This window comes from Protopterus annectens, chromosome 6.part1 (assembly GCF_019279795.1).
Source record: "Protopterus annectens isolate FY-2018-M chromosome 6.part1, PAN1.0, whole genome shotgun sequence".
Classification (NCBI taxonomy): Eukaryota; Metazoa; Chordata; order Ceratodontiformes; family Protopteridae; genus Protopterus; species Protopterus annectens.
This window is the reverse complement of record NC_056738.1, coordinates 356256774-356281435: the sequence shown is the minus strand read 5'-3', so window position 1 is coordinate 356281435 and position 24662 is coordinate 356256774. Positions and strand designations below refer to the sequence as shown.

The window sequence follows — 24662 nt, the reverse complement described above, 5'->3', positions numbered from 1 at the left end:
CCCCTACTCAGAGGTAATCTCTGCCTGACATACAAGGCCATGTCCCACCCAGAATTGATGGACATGCCCCACCTAAAGAAAACCTTATCCCCTCGAGCCACATGCTCTAGGGATCTAAACCTCACCACAACAATAAATAGGACATGTTGGAGGGATAGATTCCTGTCCCAGAGACTTCCCATGCTTTGGAACAAGATCCCAATATACATTAGGCAGAGCTCCTCGCTAACACTCTTCAAAAGAAACCTTGACGAGTGGATGAGAAACAGAAAGTTTACCTCGGGGATCACTTCAGTGGCTCTGCTGGACAAGAGACACAGGGAACTAATCTAAGGGGGTGGTGAAAGCCAACACATTCTGGCTAGGCTTATAAATGCCTTCGGGCAGATAGCCTAGTACCCACCTATGAACCTATAGGAACTGGTGGGGAGAGACTTGTGAAATATTGTATCCTGGAAAGGGTCCTGAAGTAGAATTACCCCAACTTTCATCTGATATGATGATGAATGCCTGTTTACAAGGTCTAAATATAATGCTGCTAGAACTGCATCTACAGGGTTTTCTGTGTGCAGCATGCCTTAACTAATTTTATCTAAAAAGTCAGACAAAAGATATTGGAAGCTTGATTTAGGAGATGTGAGCAAGATGCTCATGACATTATGGAGTACCTACAGCATTTGGCAAAACCTTTTGTACTATGGAGATTCTTTCAGTTCTTCCTGGCCCTTTTCCAGCTTTAAACTGTGAAGTGACAGGGTACCCTTCCTTTAATACCCAAAGTACATTATGTTTTATTTTTTTATTTCTTCTGCTCTCCAACAGCCTCTCTCAGCTAATTACATGTTCCCCATGGCTGTTGTTACTTGTCATAAGATTGATAACTTCTGAGAAAGTATTCATCTGATGTTGTAAATCTTTATTCATTCCTTACTGTTAGGACTTCAGTTCCGTCCTTGGAACCGACACAGCCATTTCCAAGCTCACACCAGCCAAAAACGTTTCAGATAAGACCTACCCATAATGCCCCTCTCCTAGTTTCTTTAGATCTCGTTTGCCACATTCCTCGTCAGACGTGCCAAGCCTTCTCTCTCAAAAGCTAAGTATATTTTTATGTAGTTTCTCTCAAACTTTACCCTTTTCGGTCAGTCTCACTAATTTCTCCTCTCGCCTGTAAACTTCTTCTACTTCCTACCCTCTACCTTTATTAGTTACCCTTATACCATCGTTGGTACTGCCCCTCTCTCCAACCTTTGGTAGGCCCTTTTTTTGCCACTTGTGATACTTATAAGTACCATTGTTGGTACTTTTCTATTTCCTTTATTTTTATATTACAAAAAAAAAAATCTTTCTCTTTTCACTTGTTTCCTTTCTTGATAATAGTTTTTTGTGTGAGCATGCATTATGTCAGAAAAAGCTAAATTGGGATTAAAGTAGTGCGATAAGTGTGGGCGTAAGATGCCCAATTCAGATGGTCACGCTCGGTGCATTTATTGTTTGGGCGTGGACCATATAAATGCTTCTTGTGACATCTGCTCTAGTTTCAGTAATCGCACTCTAACCAAGTGCAAAAACAAACTGATTTTGAAAGGTTTATTGAAAACGCCTTTTTCGGAGGCTCTCTCTGGGATAGAGGTCTCACCACCTCCTAAGATCAAAAAGCACAAAGAGAAACGGAGTCACTCGGTTCCTACATTTCCGTCCATTATGGAGCCGAGTCTGCACTGAGTTTTTCCGGCACCTTCGGCGCAGACAATCTTGGCACCTGGCTCTGTGTCTTCTCCCTTAGTGCCATCTCTGATATTGACTACTGTTATGGTTACAGCTTCAGCACCATCATCTTTGGTGCCGTCCTTGGTTCTAGCACCGGCTTCGACAACCTTACCTGCTTCGGCACCATCCTTGACTAAGGTACCGATAGCTTATTCCGCTCCATAGACTATGACCCCATCGGTTCCAAAGGTTGAACACCTTCCAAGAAACAGATATTCTCCAACTTACAACCCTTTTTCAGGGCACCAATTTAGCCCCTTTATTGAAAGACCTGACTCTCCTTCAGCAGCCTCCTATAGATCCACCAGGAGCCTTTCAAAATAAGATGTAGTGCTGGTTGTGGACTAACTTCTGGCAGCTAGGAGATTCCCCACTCCAGCTAGACCTTCTGTCCCCTTTGGAACGTAACCCTTCACAGCATACTCATCAGTATATCTTCCTCCAGCCTCCTCCCAAGCTCCGGAGATCTCGGTACCGATGACCACCCTGGTGCCTACTGTCTCTGCTCTGACGGCGGAGTTTCCCCGGTTGGCATAGACTATCCTTGCTGCATCGGCTCCATTGGAACCTGTGCTCTCTCGGAGGAGTGTTTGGGCTGCCAGCATCATGTTTCCTTCTCCGGTGTCTATTTTTTAGCTGGCACCATCTATGTCCACGGCTCTACTGACAGCTACCAGTCCTCTCGGAGCTCCTCACCTGGAGGTGGGCTCCTCAGGGCTGGGTGTGACCCTGGTTCTGAGGTTGTCCTTCTCTGTTCCAAGCTGCCATCCCTCTTCGGGCGGGCCTGCTTTCCAGGTGATGGCGAAGGTCCTTGCCTCCACAGGCTTGCAGTCAGCACCAGTGGTATCGACACCAGAACCCCCCCCCTCTAGCATGCAGCTGTCCCAACCCTCTATGCTCGGATCCCGGGCATGGGAGTTGCAAGACCTTCCCTTGAAGGGAACTCTTTCTCCGGAGTCGTCCTCAGAAGGTCACACTGGGGAGCCACTCCGGAAGAAACGGTGCAAGAGGAAGCACCTTGATTCCCCAAGGACTCTATCACTGAGGACACCGATTGCGATGAGGGAGAAGGGTCCCCATGGTCTCCCCCAGAAGACGTCTCATTTGGAGACATTCTTGAAATCCTCAAGCAGAGGGGAGACCGGAAGTCCTCTAACCCTTCGGAGGAATCTGTGTTCTTGCAGGCCTTTTGTGCCCAACCATCTACTTCCTGGGTGACCCCACCTGCAGATGAGCTTGTAAAGCTGATCGTGCAGCGTGCCTGGAAGGCTCCGGGCAGCATAGAACCTGTTCCCTGGAGGCTGGACAAAATTTTATCCACCCCTGAAGACCAGCCCAATTGGTCCAAGCAGTTGACAGTTGAGTCCACGGTCATGGCAGCGGTCACCAAGAGGGAACTGGCAGAAGATAGTTCCACTGTTCATCCCCCGAACAGGGAGTCTCGGGCCATGGACAGACTGGGGAAGAGAAGCTACACTTCAGCGACCTTTGCCATTCGGTCACTGAACTGGCTGGCACACTTCATTCACCTCCAAAGAGACATAATTTCTGAAATGTCTATCTCTTTGGTGGGGGTACTGCCTTATAAGGTGCATGACACTGTTGCCTCTCAGCTAGCTACCCTAGAGTCTGTCTCTAACTCCTCAATGCGATTGATACCTCATACCACCGAGGGGGCGGCTCAAGCAGCCGTATCAGGCATCATCATGGCTGGATGTGTTTGTGTGATTTCAGACCCCTTTAAATCTTCCTTTGTCAACGTGCCTGTCGACGAATCTTTGGTCCCAAAGTACGAGACACACTATCACAAAGTGAGAAAGACGGAAAGACCTTGTCTGCTGTGAGCATACATTTTTCCACCCCCCAGAGGTCCTGTTCCAGGAACCAGAGGGGAGGGAAATTGTGGTTCAAAAAGTCCCAAGGATATTTTCGTGACACTTGTGGTAAGCAATCCCCCTGGGGCAGAGGGGGCAACTCATCTGGAAGACACCCCTTTTGGGGCAGAGGGGGTAACAGGGCGCTAGAGATTCCTTCTCTGGCCGACTCTACCAGTGCTCCTGAGCAGCGGCCTGATTGCTTTCTTTTGGAAGCAGTCGAGGGTCATTTTTCTCTGCACCTACTAGCCTTGCAACTTATTACTACCAATGTATGGGTGCAGAGAATAATATCCAGAGGCTACCATATCCCATTCGATCCTACCTCCAGGCCTGTCAAACGTATCCCCGATGTTCCACCAAATCAGAGGGAGGTAGCAGCCTTAGAAATTGAAAAGCTGCTAAAAAAAAAAGAGTCATCCAGCCAGTCCCACCAGACCAGAAAGGATCCGGGTTTTACTCTAGGTTCTTCTTACTACCAAAAAAAGACAGGGGACTGGAGACCAATCCTGGATCTCAGACTATTGAACAAATTTATAAAACCTCAAAAATTCTGGATTGTCATGGTACAGTCCATTCTTCCTTTTCTAGGGAATGACAACTGGATGTGCTCCATAGATCTCCAGGACACATTACCACATAAAGATGGACCAGCGCTCCCGGAGATTTCTCCACTTCTGGCTGGGAGCCAATCACTACCAGTTCAGGGTTCTGCCATTCGGCCTCTCGACAGCCCCCTGAGTGTTCACCAAATGTATGGCAGTTGTAGTAGCTCATCTTCGACTACAAGGATTCCAGGTGTTTTCTATCTAGATGAATTGGCTCCTTACCACCACGATCAGGAATCTTCTCATACACAGCCTCTCTTACACTCAAGGCCTTGCTCTCTGCTTGGGGATTATGATCAACAAGGACAAATCTCAAATATCCCCAACAAAAACACTGGAATTTATTGGAGTGATCTTCGACACAGCATCCTGTCAAGCTTTCCTCCCTCCTCACAGGCTTTCAAAAATAAGAGACCAGATCCAAGCCTCCTTCAACAGACCCTTGTACCAGCATGCCAAGTACTACAACTATTAGGCTGTATGGCAGCAGCCATTACCCTAGTACCACTAGCGAGGTTGCACATGAGACTGTTACAGTGGTTCCTTTCATCACAATGGTCGATCTTAACCCACCCACTCGACCACATGATATGCCTTACAAACCTTTGCAAGAAAGAAATGCTATGGTGGATGAAGCCAGAGTCAAATCTTTATCGACCATTCTGTCTCCCCCAGCCCAGGGCCACGGTGACCACGGATGCTTCCCTGTTAGGGTGGGGGGGCATTTCCAGGGAAAGACAGTCCAAGACACTTGGTCCCCCATGGAGGCCAATTTGCACATAAATGTCCTGGAATTAAGGGCAGTTCTCTTAGCGTTCCATACATCCCTCCCTTCCAGGACCATTGCAGTTCAGTCAGACAAACATGTCAGTCGTTTGGTTTGTAAACAAATAAGATGGAACCAGGTCTTACCCCCTGTGTTGGGAAGTCATGAGGATTTGGCACTGGGCGATAGCTTCCAACCACTTTCTTATATCAACATACATTCTCAGGAGATCCAACCTTATTGCGGACAATCTGAGCAGGAACATCCTGATGCCTCACGAGTTGTCTCTCAATCCTGTAATAGCGGATCGGATCTTTTGCCATTGGGGCAGGCCTTGCTGCAATCTGTTTGCTTCCCCCCAACAACAAATGCAGAAGCTACTTTGCCCTGATCCCCCCTCAGGGAGAATCACCGAGGGATGCTGTAATGCACAATTGGCCCCCGGGTCTACTGTATGCCTTTCCCCTCATCCCGAAATTCCTCCAGAAAAGTCAAAGGATGAGAAGCAAAGTGATCCTCATTGCTCCTTATTGGCCCTGTCAGGTCTGGTTTCCTTTCCTATGGCCTCATCTGATTCACAGCCCATGAATCTTAGATCAATCCCAAGGTCTGTTATCTCACCCTCAGGGACTGATTCACCCCAATCTCCACAGCCTCAAGCTCACAGTTTGGTTCTTCCACTTCCGATTATTGCCAGGCTGCCTGCTATTTCATCTCCTGTCTGAGAGATTCTTCTGGCTTCACACAAACCTTCCAGCAGGAAAATTTATTCTAGTAAGTGGGCTAGGTTCTTTACATGGGCCAAAGATCAAGACATAAACCCTTTCTCTGTGCCTATTCAAAAGATTCTACAGTACCTGACTACTCTTCTACATGCAGGAACTTCAACATCGCCAATTACTGTACATTTAGCAGCTATCGCAAATTTTCATAATGGATTTGATAATTCTTCTGTTACGTCACACTGTCTGTACAAAACTTTCTTGAAAGGAGGAGGAGTTGGTCTTTTCAGCTTTTCCCGGTTAGGGGTCGCCACAGCGGAACTCCGGTCCGCTAATGAGTATTACATGTTAAACATCCTGTCAAGCCCCCCCCCCCCCACCACCACATAGAACCTTGGGACTTGACTTTGGTACTTCAAGTCGTTAACAAGCCCTCCTTTCAAACCTGCTAATTCATGTGATAAGACTCTACTTTTAGTAGCACTTACCTCAATGAGAAGAGTATCTGAGTTGCAGCCCTTGAGTGTCAAGAAACCTTACTTGAATTTCCACAGGGATAGAGTGTCCCTATGCACTGACCCTTCCTTCTTGCCCAAGGTCATTTCTGGATTTTCAATTAACTAAAACAATAAGTGAGAAGGTCACTGAAAAACCAGTCAGTAAAAACAAAATTAAAACTCCAGCAAAGCTAGAACTTCCACTAAGTGACCTCCCAAACCTCTTGTATCAGAGGCACATGGAATATATGCAAATGACCCGTATGAACATCAGGTGTTTCAGCTAATTGACGATTCTGAATGCCCATGACTTGTTTCATCATTTTAATGGACAGTTTCAGGCCAATAAAGCCAAACCCCACTAGCTGTGGATATGCATATTTTGGCCTTGTTATGACCTCGTCAGCACAGCACAAGCAGAGTGTTTGACTAAGCGTAAGAAACACAGGGCTGGTATACCCAGCTGATGTCCATTATCATTAGGGTCACTGCAAAAATATCCCAAATAAACAACTAAATAAGTGAGAAGGTCACTGAAAAACCAATCAGTAAAAACAAAATGAAAATTCCAGCAAAGCTAGAACTTCCACTGAGTGACCTCCCAAACCTCTTGTATCAGAGGCGCACGAGATATATGCAAGTGACCCTTATGAACATCAGGTGTTTCAGCTAATTGGTAATTCTGAATGCCCATGACTTGTTTCATCGTTTTAATGGAGAGTTTCAGGCCAATAAAGCCAAACCCCACTAGCTGTGGATATGCATATTTCGGCCTTATGACCTCGTCAGCACAGCACAAGCAAAGTGTTTGACTAAGCATAAGAAACACAGAGCTGTTATACCCAGCTGATGTCCATTATCATTAGGGTCACTGCAAAAATATCCCAAACAACAAACTAAAACAATAAGTGAGAAGGTCACTGAAAAACCAATCAGTAAAAACAAAATGAAAACTCCAACGAAGCTAGAACTTCCACTGAGTGACCTCCCAAACCTCTTGTATCAGAGGCATTTGGGATATATGCAAGTGACCCGTATGAACATCAGGTGTTTCAGCTAATTGGCGATTCTAAATTCCCATGACTTGTTTCATCATTTTAATGGACATTTGAATGAATTGCACAAAGTCGAGTAGTGCATAAACCGAATTTAAATGTAAAATTTTACAATGTCAAAAATGCTATTCAACGAACGGAAGATTAGTAAATTCCGAATTCGACATTTTTCGAAAACTGCGCCCTCACACAGTAGAGTACTGCAGTATGTACACATTAAGATTAGTAAATATGTGTAGCAGGCCATACAGGGCAGTCTGGACTTACTGTAGTCCATAAAGAGAATAATCGGATAACGTATAAGTGTACACGTGTTTCGCAAACCCTACAGATTGACCGTGACTGTTACACTACACTGTATCCCCAAGCATGTTGTTATTGAGCATAACTGATGAAGACAGACTTAAAGTCCAGGAAAGTAGAATCCCAATACTCAGCACTCATTGTGCAGAAAGAAATAATCACCATTGCAGTACTGCCATTGAAACATCAGATATAGAGTAGTGCAGATGTCAGTCCTTTTATTACCAACTGTTGTAGAAAGCCACGTCCCATAACACCATACAAGGTATATATCACCAGGAAACAATATTACACACATTGTTCAGTTGTGCTTACTGCTTTTGAGATGGCTAAGTGCCATACATAGTACACACACACTGTGGTTTAAAAGGAGCAGTGTTGTGTAAGCAGGGCAATGAATCCACGAGGCGTCATGCTGTCCCTTTTCTCCAGGAGGCTCTGGAAAGCATTCTCCTTAATATCCAGCCTCCGTCACTTTGGTGTACTAGGCAATCCGGACATGCGTCTGGCCATCAGGTCCTCCACATGGTTCTGTTCTAGTTGGATGGCGTGGAGCACATCCAACATGTATAGCCACTGCATCCCCATGAGACTCCTCGACCTCCTGTGCCATCCCTCTGTGTTCTGGGTTCTAGAGAATCCCAGACTGGTGGTATCATACTGATTCCAAAACTCCACTTCGAATAAGGGCAGATGTCTCTCAACTGTCAATCCCCTCATCCCATACCTTCTTGGATGACCTAGGAGGTAGTTCTCTTTAAAGAAATTGCAGACCTGTTGTCTGTACTCAGGAATGTCCTGTTCTATGTCTGCAAATGTTTCACTGACATAGGAGAGGTTTACAAATGCAAGTGCGGGCAGTTGTTTGCACAACCCCGCAAAGGCTTCACCAGTTCCAAACTCCTTAACCAGATGTACACGCTGGATTTGTTTCCAAATAATTTGGCAGAAGTGGAACCAGCAGCCTTTCGTGTGTGTGTGTCTGGCAATGTAGCCTGTATGGCATTTACTGCGCCTCTTTCAAAGTCAGACATGACCATCCGTGGGGCAAAATACAGCTCATGCTTTAAACACAAGCACATAATCATGCTCCAAAACTGCTTGTAAAAGTCTTTGGTCTTGCATGGTAGAATGCCATATACCAAAGGAATAACCTTTTTGCTGGCAGCCATGTCAAGGGGGCCATGGATCATGTAAACCTGGCAACACTCCCTGGTACTAATAGGGAAGGTGCCATCAACCAGTATGAACTCGCTCTGCAGCACAGAGGACACGGAGGTTTCCTATTGTGGTGAGGATTACTATTTGTATGGTTTGGTCTTCCACCACCCCACGTTCTACAGTAAATATGCCGTTTTTCAGTGGCAGCATGTCGCTTGACAGATCCTGCAGAGACTGCAATTCCCTGAACATGGCTAACTTGCTCCTGTGCCTCACTCATGTCACATTCTCCTTCAGTACTCGTGTGTTGGGCAATTCATTCACAACGCTAGTTGATGTGCCCGCAAGCACTTCAGATACGATCTTACATGGGTTTTCCACAGAATCGTGGGCCCGTTTACATATCTGTTCCCTGACTTGACAAACCTCTGCATGTAGGGGATCCATGGTAGTGTGCAGTACTCTTTTTCAATTCATGTCCATCGCTCCCACACTCGGTTATACACTTATCCCTACACTTTCGAACACAGCACCAGTAGTGTCTCTGGCCAATACACTTCTCATTGTAGTGGCGATACCCATCTATAAACAATGTCTTCTTCCCCTTCTGGCTTTTTACTGTTGTATAAGTCTGTCCAAGTGTGCCGGGATTGTGGGTTGTGCTTTCCTCTTTTGCCGTCTGCAGTTAAACAGTACCTAACATTACTGTTTTTAAAACTACAGCTGAAGATCTATCGCTTGACAGTAGATGTGTACATACCTTCCACTTTTGAATTAACCAAGTACACGTGAAGTGTATTTCCAAAAGGTGCACAGCAAATAACGTCTTCCTGTTTGGAGAGGGGGGGCGACACCTTTAACACATGTGTGCAAATGACGTCAGTTCGCATACATAATGTCGAACTACTGCATATCGAATGCATGGGTATATTTGTTGATTTGCAGTTCGGTATTGTACCGTTCAGAGAAAATAAGAGGATAATCAGGTTGCAGAACATACCTGATTCTCCTCTTATTTTTCTCTGCACCATCTCCCTCGTTCATTTGAGGGCTTTGGTTTTGTAAATTTATTCAAAAAAAAGAAAGAAAAGTAAAAATATTATGAGATATACTAATGGAAAAAAGTCCGAGCGACTGGACCTTTTTCCATTGGTGTATTCTCAGATTTACAACGGGCACACTGGGTTGGGCTGACCAATCAGTGTGCTCCTTTTTAAAGATTACTGGCCAGTCATTGTGTAATAGGTAATTAATCCAGTTGAAATGAGTGTAAAATGAGAGCAATTAAATGAACGCATGTCTCTAAAGCAAAAGCAATTTGAATTCCTTATGGAACACTTCTTAAGCTCATGTTTTTATAGCTCTGACTTCATTAGATTTATTTATTTATTTACATTTATTGACCGGGAGAGTCCAACTGGGCATAGGTCTGTTTTCAGCGAAGGCCTGGGGAGAAAAGCTCCACATTAAGTATTACTTGCATTATATAGTTAAAAACATGGCATTTAAATAAAGACATTAGTCCAGCTAAGGACGCAAGACAAGAATAAAACAGATGTAAAACAGCTGTAGAACATAGTACAATTTTAAAATATGGTGACATTTACTAAACATGGTTACAAATGTAGTTGAGATTCATCAGTGAACAATTGATACAATATGTTTTTGAGGTACATAACAGCCATTAGCAGTTGTTGCTACAAGAAGTTAGTATTATGTGGTACGTAGCTGGGAACATGAGTAGCCTAGCTTGCTAAGAGTAGGTTTTTGATAGGGAGCCGAGAGAGGTAGTGGATGGGTGGAGTGGATGGTATTAGGGGGGGGGGGGGTTGCAAGGGCATATCTGGCAAGTTTTTAAGTGTGATTTTAGTAAGGATTTGAAGTGGGTGGAAGAAGTTGCAGAGGTAATTGAGGATGGGAGGGAGTTCCAGAGTTTGGCTATAGTGCAAGAGAATAATGCTTCTGTAGCAGAGTTAATGGCTCTTGTGACCTGTAGGAGGTTTTTGTGGCTGGATCTTAGTGGTCTCGTAGTTATGTAGGGTTGGAGTAGATTCTGGAGGGATGGGACTTTTAGTGGTCAGTTTATTAGTTTGTGGGCAAGTGCGAGTTGGTACCATTGAAGGAGGTGGGGGAGCTGTAGCCAGCCCAGTTCTGCTAGTGAGAGACAGTGTGAAGTACAGTAGGAAGCCTCTGTGGCGAATTTGGCGATTTTGTTGTAGCAGACTTCTAGCTTATTTAGGTTGCATTGTCTCAGGTTAGTAAATATTGGAGAGGCGTAGATTAGGGTAGAGATGAGATGAGAATTTGCTACCAAAATTTTAGCAGCTTTGGTAAGTAGTTGCTGATTTTTATATAATGCTCCTAGTTTTTTGTGCACTTTTGTAATGGTCATGGAAATGTGAATGTCAGAGTTCAGTTTATTGTCCATTTCTACTCCTGGTAATTTGGTGTGTTCAGTAGGATGGATGGTGGTGGTGTCTTTTGCTGTGATGTTAAAGTGAGAGCTGTCAAGTGTAAGTTTGGTGGGTTGGAAGATTAGTAATTTTGTTTTGTTTGGGTTGAGTATTAGTTGTGCATCGGATAACCAAGTTTCAATAAAAGAAAATGCTTCCTGTGTGACTTTGCAATTCGGGTAGGGAGTGGGCTGTGCATATGATGGTTGAGTCATCTGCGTATTGTATGAGTGTGCCATGTGTTTTGGCTAAGGCTAGATTATTGGTGAAAATAGAGAAGAGTAGCGGTCCCAGGATGGACCCTTGGGGAACCCTTATGGAGACTGGTAGTTGAGGGGATAGGTTGTCCTGCCAAACAACTGCTTGTTGGCGGTCAGATAGGTAACTCTGAAACCAGCTGATGACTGGTTGAGAGAAGGATAGGTTATTGAGTAGAGAGAGATGAGTTGTTTGTGTGGGACCATGTTGAAAGCTTTAGAGAGGTCTAGGAAGGTAGGTGAGGAGAGATAACCTGCATTTTTGTCTTGTAGGATAGTGTTAGAGAAAGAGAGTAAAGCGGTGGTGGTGCTATGGTTAGGTCGGAAACCGTGTTGTGTGTTGGAGAGGAGGTTGTTAGATCTGAGACTTGAGAATCAATGCATATCTCTAGTATTTTGGAGAGTGGCGAGAGAATAGCTATGGGGCAGTAATTGGTTAGATCTGTGGAGGGGCCTCCTTTGTATAGGGGAATTATGTGTGAGACTTTCCATGGTGTGGGAACATAACTTTCTAACAGAGATCTGTTAATCAAGAGTGATACGGGGTAGGCTAGAGCATCAGCTGCAAGTTGAAGGTATTCACTTGGGAGGTTGTCTGCTGCTAATCTGGTGGTTTTAAGTTTAGTTAATAGTTATTTTATTTTGGAGGTAGGAACAGGAGAGAAAGAGAAGCTAGTGGGGAGATTGTTAGTTGTAGTTGATGGGCGTGGGGTTGTGTTGTCTAGCTAGTGATAGTACGGTTTGTGTGAAGTGATTGTTGAAAGAGGTATCAATATTTTCGTGAGGAGTGAGTTAAGTTAGGAGTGGGTGTACTTACTTTACCTGGGTGGAGGATGGAGTTTATTGAGGACCAGAATTGTTTGGGGTTATGTTGGGAGGAGATAAGGGGCAGACTGTTAGTATTGGATTTTGTCCTGTTTTATAAGCTTTTTGGTTCTATTGCATAGTTCTAGGAATAGTTGCCTAGTAGAGGGGTTTTGGTTTTGCGCCAGTTGTCCCAGGCTTTATCCCTGTTTTTCATTTCAGATTTGGTGTTTTTTTGTAGCCATGGGGATGGTTGGGCTCTAGTTCGGGAATGTCTTGTGGGGGTGTGGTAATTAAGGATGCTTAGGAATGTTTTATTAAAGTAGTCAACTGCATCATCTAGTTTGAGGTATTTTAGAGGTTGCCAGTTACAGTCTTTTATAGGGATGAGCTGAATGAGAAAGGGTTGAAGTTAGTTTTTTTTGCATATTTGACGGTAGATAATGGGTTTTTCTTTATAAAGGTGTTTTTTTAGTAGGAAGGTTGGGGAGTAATCACTGAGGCTGTCAAATAAGCAGCCTGCTATATATGACTGGGGGCTCTTATTGATTGGTATCCAATCAAGGGTAGTGTGTTTGTTGGAGTTATTTATCCTAGTAGGTGACTGAACTAGTTGGGTGAAGCCATGAAGATTTACATGATGGGTTGGGTGGTTGCTAGAGCAGGATTGCCAGTCAGTGTTGAAGTTTCCTAGAATTAAAGTTTCTTGAGTTAGGTATTGGGTAGTCCAGCTGAGGAGGTTTTGAAGTGGAGGGATGTTGTGGCCAGGTGGGAAGTAGCAACCAGTTATGATTAGGGTTTTATTTTGGTTTATTTTAAGGTTGGTATATATTATTTCTTCCTTACCTATTTGGGGAGCTGCTAACTTTAAGATCTGGATGTCTAGATGCTGCTTAAATATTATAGCTGTACCACCTCCTTTTTTGTTTAGTCGGTCTACTCTTAGTATATTGTAACCGGTAGGGAGGATTTGCTCATTACTAATGTGTGGTTTTAACCATGTTTCTGTAAGGATCACTACGTCAGGGTAGTAGAAGTCTATGGTGGCATGGAATTCATTCACCTTGTTGCATATACTTCTAATATTTAGGCTTACCAGAAGGAGGTTGGTTGGCTTTCTGTTGGCTGTGATTTGGGAGAAGATGTGGTTTGTAGTCTGATTATGAGGGGAGGGGTTGGAGATTGAGAGACCAGGATTGGGATGGATGTCTCCACTGATTGCTAGGCTGGATATGGATGAGATTAGTTTTATCAATTTCTGTATATGCTTGCTTATAAGAGAAGTTTTTCGATTGTGTTCTGTGGGTAATAGGTATGGTGGTAGGGTTATGTTAGGTTGTGGGGTTGTTTTTAATTTAGGTATTGTGGTCTGTAGTCTATATAGAGGGTATTGACCTGATGAGAGAGTAGTAGAGTAGAGGTGGGATATGAGTGCTGGTACAGTGGTAGTGGTTGAGTGCGGGAACGGTGGAGGTTTGGTAAGATGTGATGTATGCAAGGTGCATGCAGTGATTATAGGTATGGTGTGCTTGTACATATTAGCTGAGTAGGAGGGATAGTAGTGAGAAGCTGTAGGAGGAAGTATAGGTGTGTTGATATTATAGGTTATTTGAAGGGTGGGAGGGGTTACTGTTTGTAATAAAGGTAGGACCACCGAGGGTGGGTGGAAATTGGGGGCAGGGAGGGGAACATAGTGGGCAATAGATGAAGGAAGACTATCAGTAGGTGTATAGGTTATAATGAAAAGGGCTGGCCCTGATTAGGCTGCAGTTGTTTTTGTGGGGTGGGGGGAGGATCAGAATAGACCAGAAAAGTGGTGGATAGCCAATAGCATGATGAAAAGGGCTGGCCCTGATTTCACAGATATGCAAGTTTACAGAAACAATAAGAAAAGGCAGTAGGTACTCTGACTTGCTTGTTTTGCATACCTGTCTTATTGAAATAAAATAAGCCAATTTTACCAAGGAGTTATGTGGAAATTAGGAAGACAAGAATTTATAAGAGAAAAAGTTTAGTAAAAGTAGAGAAACAGCAGAGCATACAAATAGTACAGCATATAAAAACAGATTGCAGTTAGAAGTACAGAATGGGGGGCAGCTAATGTTCTGAAACAATAAGGAAAATCAGTAGGTGGACTTGCTTGTTTTGCATACCTTTCTTTTGAAATAAAATAAACACTTGTAACCAGGAGTATGTGGGATTTAGAAAGACCACAAGTTATAGGGGAAAGGGTTTAGTAATACTAGAAAAACAGCAGGGCTTCCAAATAGTTGAAACAGCTTGCAGAGGGAGACTCCTGTTAGGAAGTACAGTATGGGGAGGGGGCAAGCTAATGTCCTTGATGGAGTGCTTTACTTAAAAATAGAAATTAAACCAGGGCTAGCAATTAATTTTGTCTGGAGGATAAAACATACTTTTTGTATATTTTGAAAATAACACTCATTCCAAGGTTGCCCGGTACTGTTAAAGAGCACTGCAGGCCAATAGATCGAACTTGGCTTGGTGGGGATCCAGGGAAAGTAGAATTAAAAGAAAAGGAGAAGCTGGGAAGAAAAATAATCAGTATTAATACAAAATACAGCAACAGTTAAGAAAAAAATGCAAAAGATACAAAGCTGCTAACAGAGGAGTGGAAAGAAAAAGAAAAACTAGGTAATCTATACACAGATAAATGCCTCAGTTTGTGATAATGTGAAAATTAAGACAAGTATTGTCAGTTATCACATTCAACAGATTAATGCAGTTGCAAATGTATAGGAATACTGATACCAATTAAATGGTATAACACATTCTAAACCAATAGGTGAGGAAATGTGCACACTAATAACTAGGCATTTTTTAAAAAAAATTAATAATAAAGTGAGCAGCAAAGAAATAATATTCTAACAGTAAATGCTCTACACAAGTAAAGCTCTAACAAGTCTATACTCTACAGTATCTGAGCCACACTAATACAATGGCTAGGTAAACAGTTTCAAGCACACAGTTACTGAAAATTCTGTCTTCCATAAAAATACATGTCTAGCTTCATTACACTTTACAATGGTGTAATCAACATCAATACATTTTACAAATGAAAAGAAACAAATATGAAAAATAACCTTAGGTATGAGCACTCCATCCAAAGAGACAAGCAGCTACACCAAGGGGATTTTAAAAATGGCTCCTGTAGCTTAAGAAAGCTAGGTTAGGCTGTAATGGGTCTTGTGGGGGAGGGGAGGACAGAATAGACCAGAAAAAGTGGTCCAATAGATGGAGAGTTCTTGTATAATGCTGACATTTGATACCTCAGCAGAAGGGAGTACAAATGATATTAGTCATAAGGATCACTGCTGCATAGTGTTCAACATTAGGAATTAGCCATAAGTAGACGTGCAGCCTTCTGGTCTGACTTTCAGAACCCTCAAATGTCCACAGAATGGAATTAAACTGCCTGTTCCTCCCCTCCCCCATGCTTTGGTCTGACGTAGAACTAAAAAGGAAATCAGCCCAAATCGTCTTGCTGCAATTTGCAATGTGTGCACTTTTTTTGTTCATTCTTGTTCCAGTATTGTTTAGCCTGCTGTGAAGCTCAGACAGATAAGTACCCTGTTGGGGACATATTTTCTCTTTTATTATGATTATTTTTTCTGTGTAATCTCATAGGATTGGATTGCCATTAAAATACTGTCGAATTTTAGAGCTTACTTGCATCTAAGAAAGAAACAGGTCCACTCGTGGGAGACTAATCCAACACAGACTACTATATTTTGTGTTTTTTCACTGGATTTGTTACACAATACTGAAGGTTGTAGGGTTTTTTGTTTTTCAGTCTTTGATTTTAGCAAGAAGTGCTCTTCGCAGCACCCACAATGTGCCTGGAATTTGACTCCTCCTGCAATTCATATGGAGTTACAAATATCGGTAGTATATCTAAGTACGATTGTAAATTCTTTTTTTTATAAGACGCATTGCTCCTACTACTCTTGGAACTGTCTGGGTATCCTTCCATATTGCCATCGTTTCTGCCTGTAAATCCTGGTATTTTACGACTTTGTGTCACTCTGTGCATAAGACACTGTAGTCACTGGGTGTAGCAATTTCAGTGATCAGTGATACTTTTGTCTTCTCTTCATGGCCAACTATATCTGTTTTTCTCGCATTTGTTTTTTGAACTGTTGGTAATGGGTGATCCCATGTGATATAAACTTCATAATTTTCTATAATGCTTTATGGCTTGTGTTTCCAGTACTTCTCAGCTACTTCAGCATTATAATGTTTGCACAATCAACAGTGCAGCAATCTTGCTACATTATTGTGCCTTTCAGCATGAAGTCCTTCTGCCATTAGTGCATCACACCCAGCAATAAGATGTGCAACTGTTTCCAGTTCTGTTTCACAAAACATGCATTGTCTGTTTCTCCCATGTGCGCAATGGACTTTGTAAACCAACGTGTACATAGCCCACTGTCCTGGGCTGCCAATATTAATTTTTCAACTTTTGATTTAAATTCATCCGTCCTTAACCATTCTTGCATTCGGTCTTGAACGACATGAAGTTGTTCCAAGAGTTTTCTGTACTTGCAACTACATTTATGCATTTTCCACATTTATTTACTGAATTTATTTACCTTCTCATCTGATCCTTCACCTTTTATTCTTTCTTTTGTTTTTTGATACATTCAGTTACTGCCTGATTATTATCTACTTCTGGCTTGATTCCCATTCCCACTTGACACCGACATGCTTCTGCTAAACTAAGTAGGGAAGTCATCTTAGACTCATTCTCCTCATGTTTTAAAACTTTCACTATGTTTGGATCTTGTGATGTCAAAAGATATGTATGTAGTCCTGCAATTGCAGATCTATACACTTAGTCAATTTAAGAAGGCCTCTTACCTCCTTCAGAATGGAGAATATATTATCTTGTTACACAGTGATTTTTATAAATCATTTGATAAGCATGAAGCATTTTTCTTATTTTCTTGTCCAGCTGAGCCCAGTACTTTTGGGGCCAGTCAGTCACTCTAAAAATAGGGCAGGAAGAGCAAATTGGTTACTTTGTTCCTAGATGTCAGAGCTATTTTAGGTATTAATTTTAGTCTAGTAAAATATTGCTTAGTAAGTAGCATTTGTACATGTTTTATTGTTGATCCTTCAACTCCCAATATATTTATACACTCTCTGTTGCTCAAGTTCTTTTATATCACATTCCTGTCCCAGACTGATATTTTCTTGGTGCTGCAGGTTTCCAGCTTTGAAGGTTGCTTTTGCACATTTATCAAGACCAAATGACATTCTTGTATCATCTGAGAAAGTTTTGACCACTTGTAGTTGTGCTTTCAGTTCCTCATCTGATTAACTATATAGTTTTAAATCATCCACAAAAAGATATGAGAAATCTTTGCACTTTGTTTTCTGGGAACAAATTGTTATTCTGTTCCCTGTATGACATACGGTGATGATACAGTGTGTCCACTACGTCTTCACAAAGGAAGTCTCATTTTCGATACTTTTAGTAGGAGGAAACACATATTCAAATGGGAAGCCCACAAAAAGTATTTTGATATACTGTATCTGGATGCCCCAAAACCTGCAACATGTTCATCCAGGTTTTGAATCTCTGGAGTATTCATTCTTGGCATCCTGCAAGAATCTGATCACCCACCCCCTTGCCATAAGGAGCTTGATAGATTGTACCAGATTCAGAAAACTTGTAAGTTTGTTTATTTACTGAATTTATTTACCTGGGTATGGCACTGATCCGAATGGATCCTTTTCAAATCTAGTCCAAGTTGTAAAATGAAGGAGCAAGAGTGAACTACAGAAGTAAAATATGGAGATTAAATTTAAACAGATCTGAGTAGAATACTTTCAGAATAGTCACCAAGACATATGATAAGTACCCAAACCAATAATTTATTTAGCAATAGTTTCTTGTTATATGGTTTACCTTTTAATGTGATCTACTCACAATGTATGCAGCACTGAGCTAGAAGAGCAGGCAAGCATAAGTTAGAATTGTTGGTAAGAACGAGGCAGTTAAAGGACAAAGGTAATAGAAATAAGAGGAAAGATACAGTAATAAATTAATAAGTATTGGTGATAGCCTGGCCTATCCATGAATAATGGATGTTTGCTAATGTTACTTGAGTGTTCAGATGGTGATTGTTAGTGAGAAGAATGTATATAGAGTTCATTTTTTGAGCATTTCTGCTTGTCTACCTTTAGATCCCCCCCTTCTAACCATCCTCAAGTCAAGCAGTTTTTGAAAAGGGTGTTGCATATCCATTCACCTAAAAAACAGGTAGCCCCTCCTTGAGATCTTAACTTTATGCTTGAAAAGACAATTTTTTTTTTCATTTGAACTAGCTCATCTACTGAACTGGGACTCAACACAAATGTTGTAGCTACTGCTTTGACCTCTTCTAAGAGAATATTTGAGTTACAAGCATGTAAAGTGAGGCAACCTTATCTCATTTTGCATAAAGACAGTGCTTCTCTGAGTACTAACCCTTCTTTTATGCCTAAAGTGGTCTCAGAGTTTACCTTGAACAAGACTGTTTATCTACCTGTCTTCTTTCCTGAACCCAAGAACAAAGGAAAAAAAAAATCTTCACACACTGGATGTCCACAGGTAGATAAAATACTACCTAGATAAAAGCTCAAATCTTCAGGAAAGCTGACCAGATGTGGCAGTGGAATGCGGCTGACTGGTCAAGTTAAAAATGTGTTAGAATTGTTTGTATGTCTGCATGAGTAAGTGGTGGTAGGAAATTTTTCATCTACTGTGTTTTTGCTGACATTCTGCATTGAGGCTTTTTACTCAGCATTTTAACTTGCCTGTTCACAACACTGAAGTTAGCAGAGGAGACTGCATCTTCTAAAAGATGCTCTTCTAAGTTTCTGCGTATTGCCAGTATCCCTGTACTGCTGTACTCTGACTGATACTGCAGAAGTTAGTTATGTACACATTTGTATACTAGGTGGTACATTACAGTGGCATAGATCACTTATTGTAAACTTTAGTCTGTAAGTTCACACTTCTGTTTTCTGTTATGTTTGTTTAAACAGAATATGCATTTAGCACAGTTGAATTCGTCTGATCTTTAACCATATTTTGTTCTAATTTTCCTTGTAGGCCTCTCTACCTCCCAGTACGAGTAGTAATCACAGTTGAGACCTTCACATTGTCTAGTAATATTATAGTAGATACATCTACCTTCCATCTCAGGTATGTCTTTTTTTGAAGGTTGTCATTGCACTTTAGATTAGTTGCAGTTTTTAGGGAAACTTTAACAGTTGTTTTAATGTAATTTTTGTGACATTAATTTTTCTTTATTTTGTTTTTATGACATAAATGTTTTAATTTTCATTATATTTGTGTTTTGGAGTTTTGTGTGCCAGAACTGCCAGCTTTGTTTAATGTGCAGCTTTTTCATTTGTACATAGGATCAGTAAACAGTAAGCTAAATTTTATGATTGCAAGTTTCAATAATAGACGTTTGAGTTTTTTCTTTTAAATGTAAAATATTTTATTTATTTGCATTTACTTACCAGGGAAGTCTGCTTAGGAAGAAGCCTTTCAAAAGATATGGGGGAGAAAAGCTCTACTACAGGCATACAAGAGAGTAAATCAACAGTGGTATTAGAGCAGTAGTAAGAAGATGCCATAAGGAAGAATGCTGAAATGAAATTATTAACAATTATTATTATAATGGTAGATACCAACTTGAGAGTACTGCAAAAAATTAAGACGGTACATTGAGCAAGAGGATATCAAGTGTATCCGCTAATCATTTAGAGTTATATATACAACTATATCAGCTAATTATTCTGAACTATAGAGACCTCATGCATCCCTAGGTAGACTGTGGTATACTTTTGATTTCTATCATTATGGTAAAAAGGAGGGAGTTACTTTCATTCACTGAAGTCAGATGTTAAAAAGTACTAAGTTATACTCTGAACAGTACCTGTTATGATGTCAGTAACTGAAAAGTGTTTAGAAACATATACAGTGGAAGACAAACCGTTGTCTCTTGTATGGTTTTAACTCTCAATCAGCACACTTCAGGATTTCAGGTTGTTAATCTTTTTTGGTTATGGCATTGTTGACTTTTAGCAAGATCTGATTTAAGAATATGAGTTTGTTTTTTGTTTTTTTTTAACCAAAATTTAAAAAAATCTTGGTATATCAACAGGAAAGAGAACATATAGTATTTATCATAAGGATCGCTGCTGCAGTAGCATTCAGCCTTGGGAATTATCCATAGGTAGACGAGTGCACCCTTCTGGCCTGACTTCTAGAGCATTCAGATGTCCACACAGTGAGTTTGAACTGCTATTGGACTAATGTATAGCTATAAAGGAAATCAGCCCATATAGCTATAAAGGAAATCAGCCCATACCACTTTTTGGTTGCATGAAGTAATTTGTCATTTGTCCATAGGTCTCTTCCAGGTGACTCCCAGAGAAGTAAGTACCCAGTCTGAGAACTGTCCCTTTTCCAGAATTTGTCTTCCCTCATAACTGTTGTATTGTAGTTAATGTTATGGTTACTGTTGTTTCTTGTGGCAGAGTTTTCTGAGGTCCATGACATGAGTGAAAAAAAAATAGCTAACAAGTTTGCCTGTTGAAGACAACTTCCACTTATGGACTATTTTCTGCAGTGCCTGTTTTGTTTGGGAAAGGTCTAAGCAGTCGTCTTCTGCAAGTGTTATATTAATTTTAATAAAAGATGCTTCTTCATCAGGCTCATAATCTGCAGACCTTTCTTTGGGCACAAAAATCTCTTGTTGCCAATGCAAGGGACATCTGCTTTTAATGTAGCGTGGGAACCCTTGACAAGCAGCCAGAATAATAAGGTACTTGACAAAAGGAGAGCGACATAGAACAGTGGAAAAGTGGATGAAAGTTGGTTATCAAAGATTTAGTAGGCATGGAGTAAAAAGCCTTAGCAGTCCTCCATTCAGGCTGAAGTGTGAGGATGTTGATCCCAGCAAGAAACCATCTGATGTTCTTCATGTTTCACTGTTGCAGTCATCACACTTGGGTTATCTGCCTGCAGGTATCCCTCAGTCGGCCTGAATACAAGAGTCTTGGGATTTCTGCATCGGATGCTGTCACTTCTTTCATGACATCAAGTCGTCAGGGGTATAAAACAGGCAGCCGACACCATTACATCAGTCTTTCTTGCTGAAGCAGAAGCAGTTCGCAAGTGTCAGTCGGCCGCTACCTGAAATTTTCGTTTTTCGAGTTTCAAACCTGAAGTCTTCTAAAGCTAAGTACCCTGCTGGGGATTCTTTTTTCTTGCTCTAACCGATGTCAGAAAAAGTTAAGAATTGTCTTGCCTGTGGAAAGCAAATACCTCACAGAGATTTTCATTCTTATTGCATCACCCGTTTAGGCCCAGACCATGATGTCCCTCGCTGTCAGTTTTGTGCCTTGTTTAAAACTTGAACCATTTGTTGTTGGGCTATTTTTGTCACTAAATTCTTTCGCTCTCGTTCTCTGTATTCCAAAATGGTTTCAATTAGCCATCCGACTACCGATCTTCCAAAAAAGCATAAAGATAAAGACAGAGACAGACTGCATAGATCGCCAGTCCGCTGGTACTCAGTGAGACGCCTTTGCAGCCCCTAATGCCCGCTTCTACAGATTCGCAGGCCTCTGCTGAGACCCATTCGGAGTCCAGTATGCCGCGAGATGCTTCTTCAACTATGGAACCTGTGAGTCTCTCTACCTTGGATGGGTCCGAAGCCTCTGTGCAGGCACCGGCTTCTTATGGTGTATTCCGACCTACTGATATTCGCATTAAACCAACAGCTTCATTTTCAGCTAAAACTACCAAGTTTCTCAGGCCCAGAGTACGCACTACACCTAGGAAACTGACGACCAAAGCGCATGCTCAAGCTCCCTTGCCACAAAAACAAATGCTTAGAATGGCTGAAGACCTTATCACCCTAATTAGGGGAAGCCAGCCTTCCCCTGCTAAGAGACAAAGGATTGAGTTTCTTTCTGATTCTACAGACCAGGAGTCCGATGATTCAGACCCTTCTGATTACCAGGACATACCCTTATCAACCTTTGAGGATTCAGATGCAGAGGAATCCATTCCCTCTGCTTCCCCCTCCAGAGGATTTTTCTTTTGGTGAAACCTTGCATACTTTAAGAGAGCATTTCTGCTGGGAATGCCAGGACTATCCTCAGTCCAAAAAGAGACTCGAGAATTTTTAGAGTTGCCTCAGCACAGGCCTCTAGCTGTTCCCCCTGTCCTGGATGTTGTAGATGATGTCTTCATGGGATCCAATCTTACTCCAGACACTTTACCACCGGCCCCTAGAAAACCTGACAGGTACTACAGAGTACTTGATTCTCATAAATTTCTCTTTAAGAATCCTACTGCGGATCCAGAGACCATTTCCCAGGGACCTAAAGGTATTAAGGCTACTAAAGCCAAAAACCCTACTCCTTCAGACAGGGATTCCAGAGCTTTAGACAGATGGGGTAAGAAGGTGTATACCTCTGCAACTCTTGCCATCCGGGCATTGAATTGCTGGTTTCACATGTTGAAATACCAGCAACATATTATGGAACCAATTAAACAAAAAATGGTATTATTTCCAGATTGTGCAGAAAATAAAGATTTACAACAGTTAATGCATTCTGCAAACCAAGTTAGTACACATACTTTGCAGTGTGGCTTTGATGCCCTAGAAGCATCTTACAGGGCTGCAGTCACTGGGTCTGTACTGAGGAGGCATGCTTGGCTGAAAGAACAAACCTTGCCAGACCATGTCAAATCAAAATTACTAGATGCTCCTTTACATCAGGACCATTTGTTTTTCATCAGCGTAGAAGAGGTTCTTAAAAAGATGGAAGAAAAAGCTAAATCTATGCAAACTGTTAAAGAATTCTTACAAGTGCAGCCACCTAGGTTCAGTAGGCATTGGCCTTCTAAAAACTGGTCCTTTCCAGTCCCTTCCAGGCCTTCTCAGTCCAAAAACAGGGGAACCAGACCATCAAGACTACAGTCTCAGGGTATGTAGAGATCTAAACAATGAAGTGTTCCCACTTCAAAAACAGGGAGTGGTAAGCCACCCCGTTATGGAAAAAGTTCACAATGACTTTTCAGTTATCCTTCCCAGCCCTGCCCAACTACTTGTGCCACTAGGAGGAAAACTTGCCCTTCGTTCCAAAAACTGGATGTCCATTACTCAGGACTGATGGGTTCTAAACATTGTATCCCAGGGGTACAGATTCTACTTCATTCACTGCCAACCCCAAGTGAGTTTCTAGACTTCCAAACCAGTGGGCAGAGGTTCAAAAGCAAGTACTTTCCCTGCTCAATATCAGGGCCATTCAACCTGTTCCACTACAACAAAGGGGACAGCGTTTCTATGCCAGACTGTTCCTGGTGCCCAGAAAAGAGGGCTCTTGGCACCTTATCCTGGATCTATCAATTCTCAACACTTTTCTGGTGGTCCCAAAATTCAAAATGCTTACCCTGCAACAGCTTCTCCCTATGCTAGCCAAGGATGCCTGGTTAGTCAACATAGACATAAAAGAAGCTTATCTGCACATCCTCATAAGGGAGTCTTGCGGGAAATATCTACGCTTCACGGCAGGCTCTATGCACTATCAGTTCTCTGCACTTCCCTTAGGCTTATCTACTGTGCCCAGAGTATTCACAAAGTGCCTGGCTGCAGCCATTGCATATTGCAGCCAGAGAACTATCCAAATTTTCCCATACTTGGGCGATTGCCTGATTCAGGCGGACAGTCAGCAATTGCTACTTCAGCACCCGGCATTTGTAAAAAGACTCCTATCTTCATTGGGTTACACCATCAGAAATCACAAATGGTGCCCAGTCAAAAAATTGTATTCCTGGGAGCAAGCTTTAAACACATCTTCCCAGATGGCATTTCTCACTCCAGAAAAGCAGGTCTATTTCAACAACTACTTCAAACAAATGGCCACCAAAACCCAGCTCTCTGCAAGGAAACATGCATTCTGCTAATTCCGTATGCAAGACTGCATATGAGGAAACTTTAGTGGTACTTAAAAAGTCTTTGGTGCCAACATTCTCAGGACCTGGAAACAGTCATTCCTATCATACCTTGCCTAAGGACAGAGTTCATGTGGTGGGCAGATGCAAGGGACTGCCTTTCACTCAACCCCTCGCCATCCAAATCTTGACTACAGATGCATCAGACTATGCATGGGGTGCTCACATGGCAGGCAAATGCATTCAGGGCAAGTGGAGCCCAGAAAAATCCTCCTGTATATCAATCAGAAACAGATGTTAGCTGTACAGTATGCTCTGACAGCCTTCAAATACCTAATCCTTCCAGGATAGCAGCTGATAAAAACAGACACCACCACAATTATGTGGTACATAAACAAGCAGG

General features: G+C 42.1%; 1 protein-coding gene across 1 annotated transcript in view; it reads left to right on the top strand.

Annotated features, from left to right (window-relative positions):
• ATG2A (autophagy related 2A) overlaps nt 1-24662 on the top strand; it is a 2853001-nt gene that overhangs the window by 1881138 nt on the left and 947201 nt on the right. Inside the window, exon 25 of the mRNA XM_044075772.1 lies at nt 19391-19483. Within this exon, the coding sequence (XP_043931707.1) occupies nt 19391-19483 (93 nt within the window). The remainder of the gene's footprint in view (nt 1-19390; nt 19484-24662) is intronic.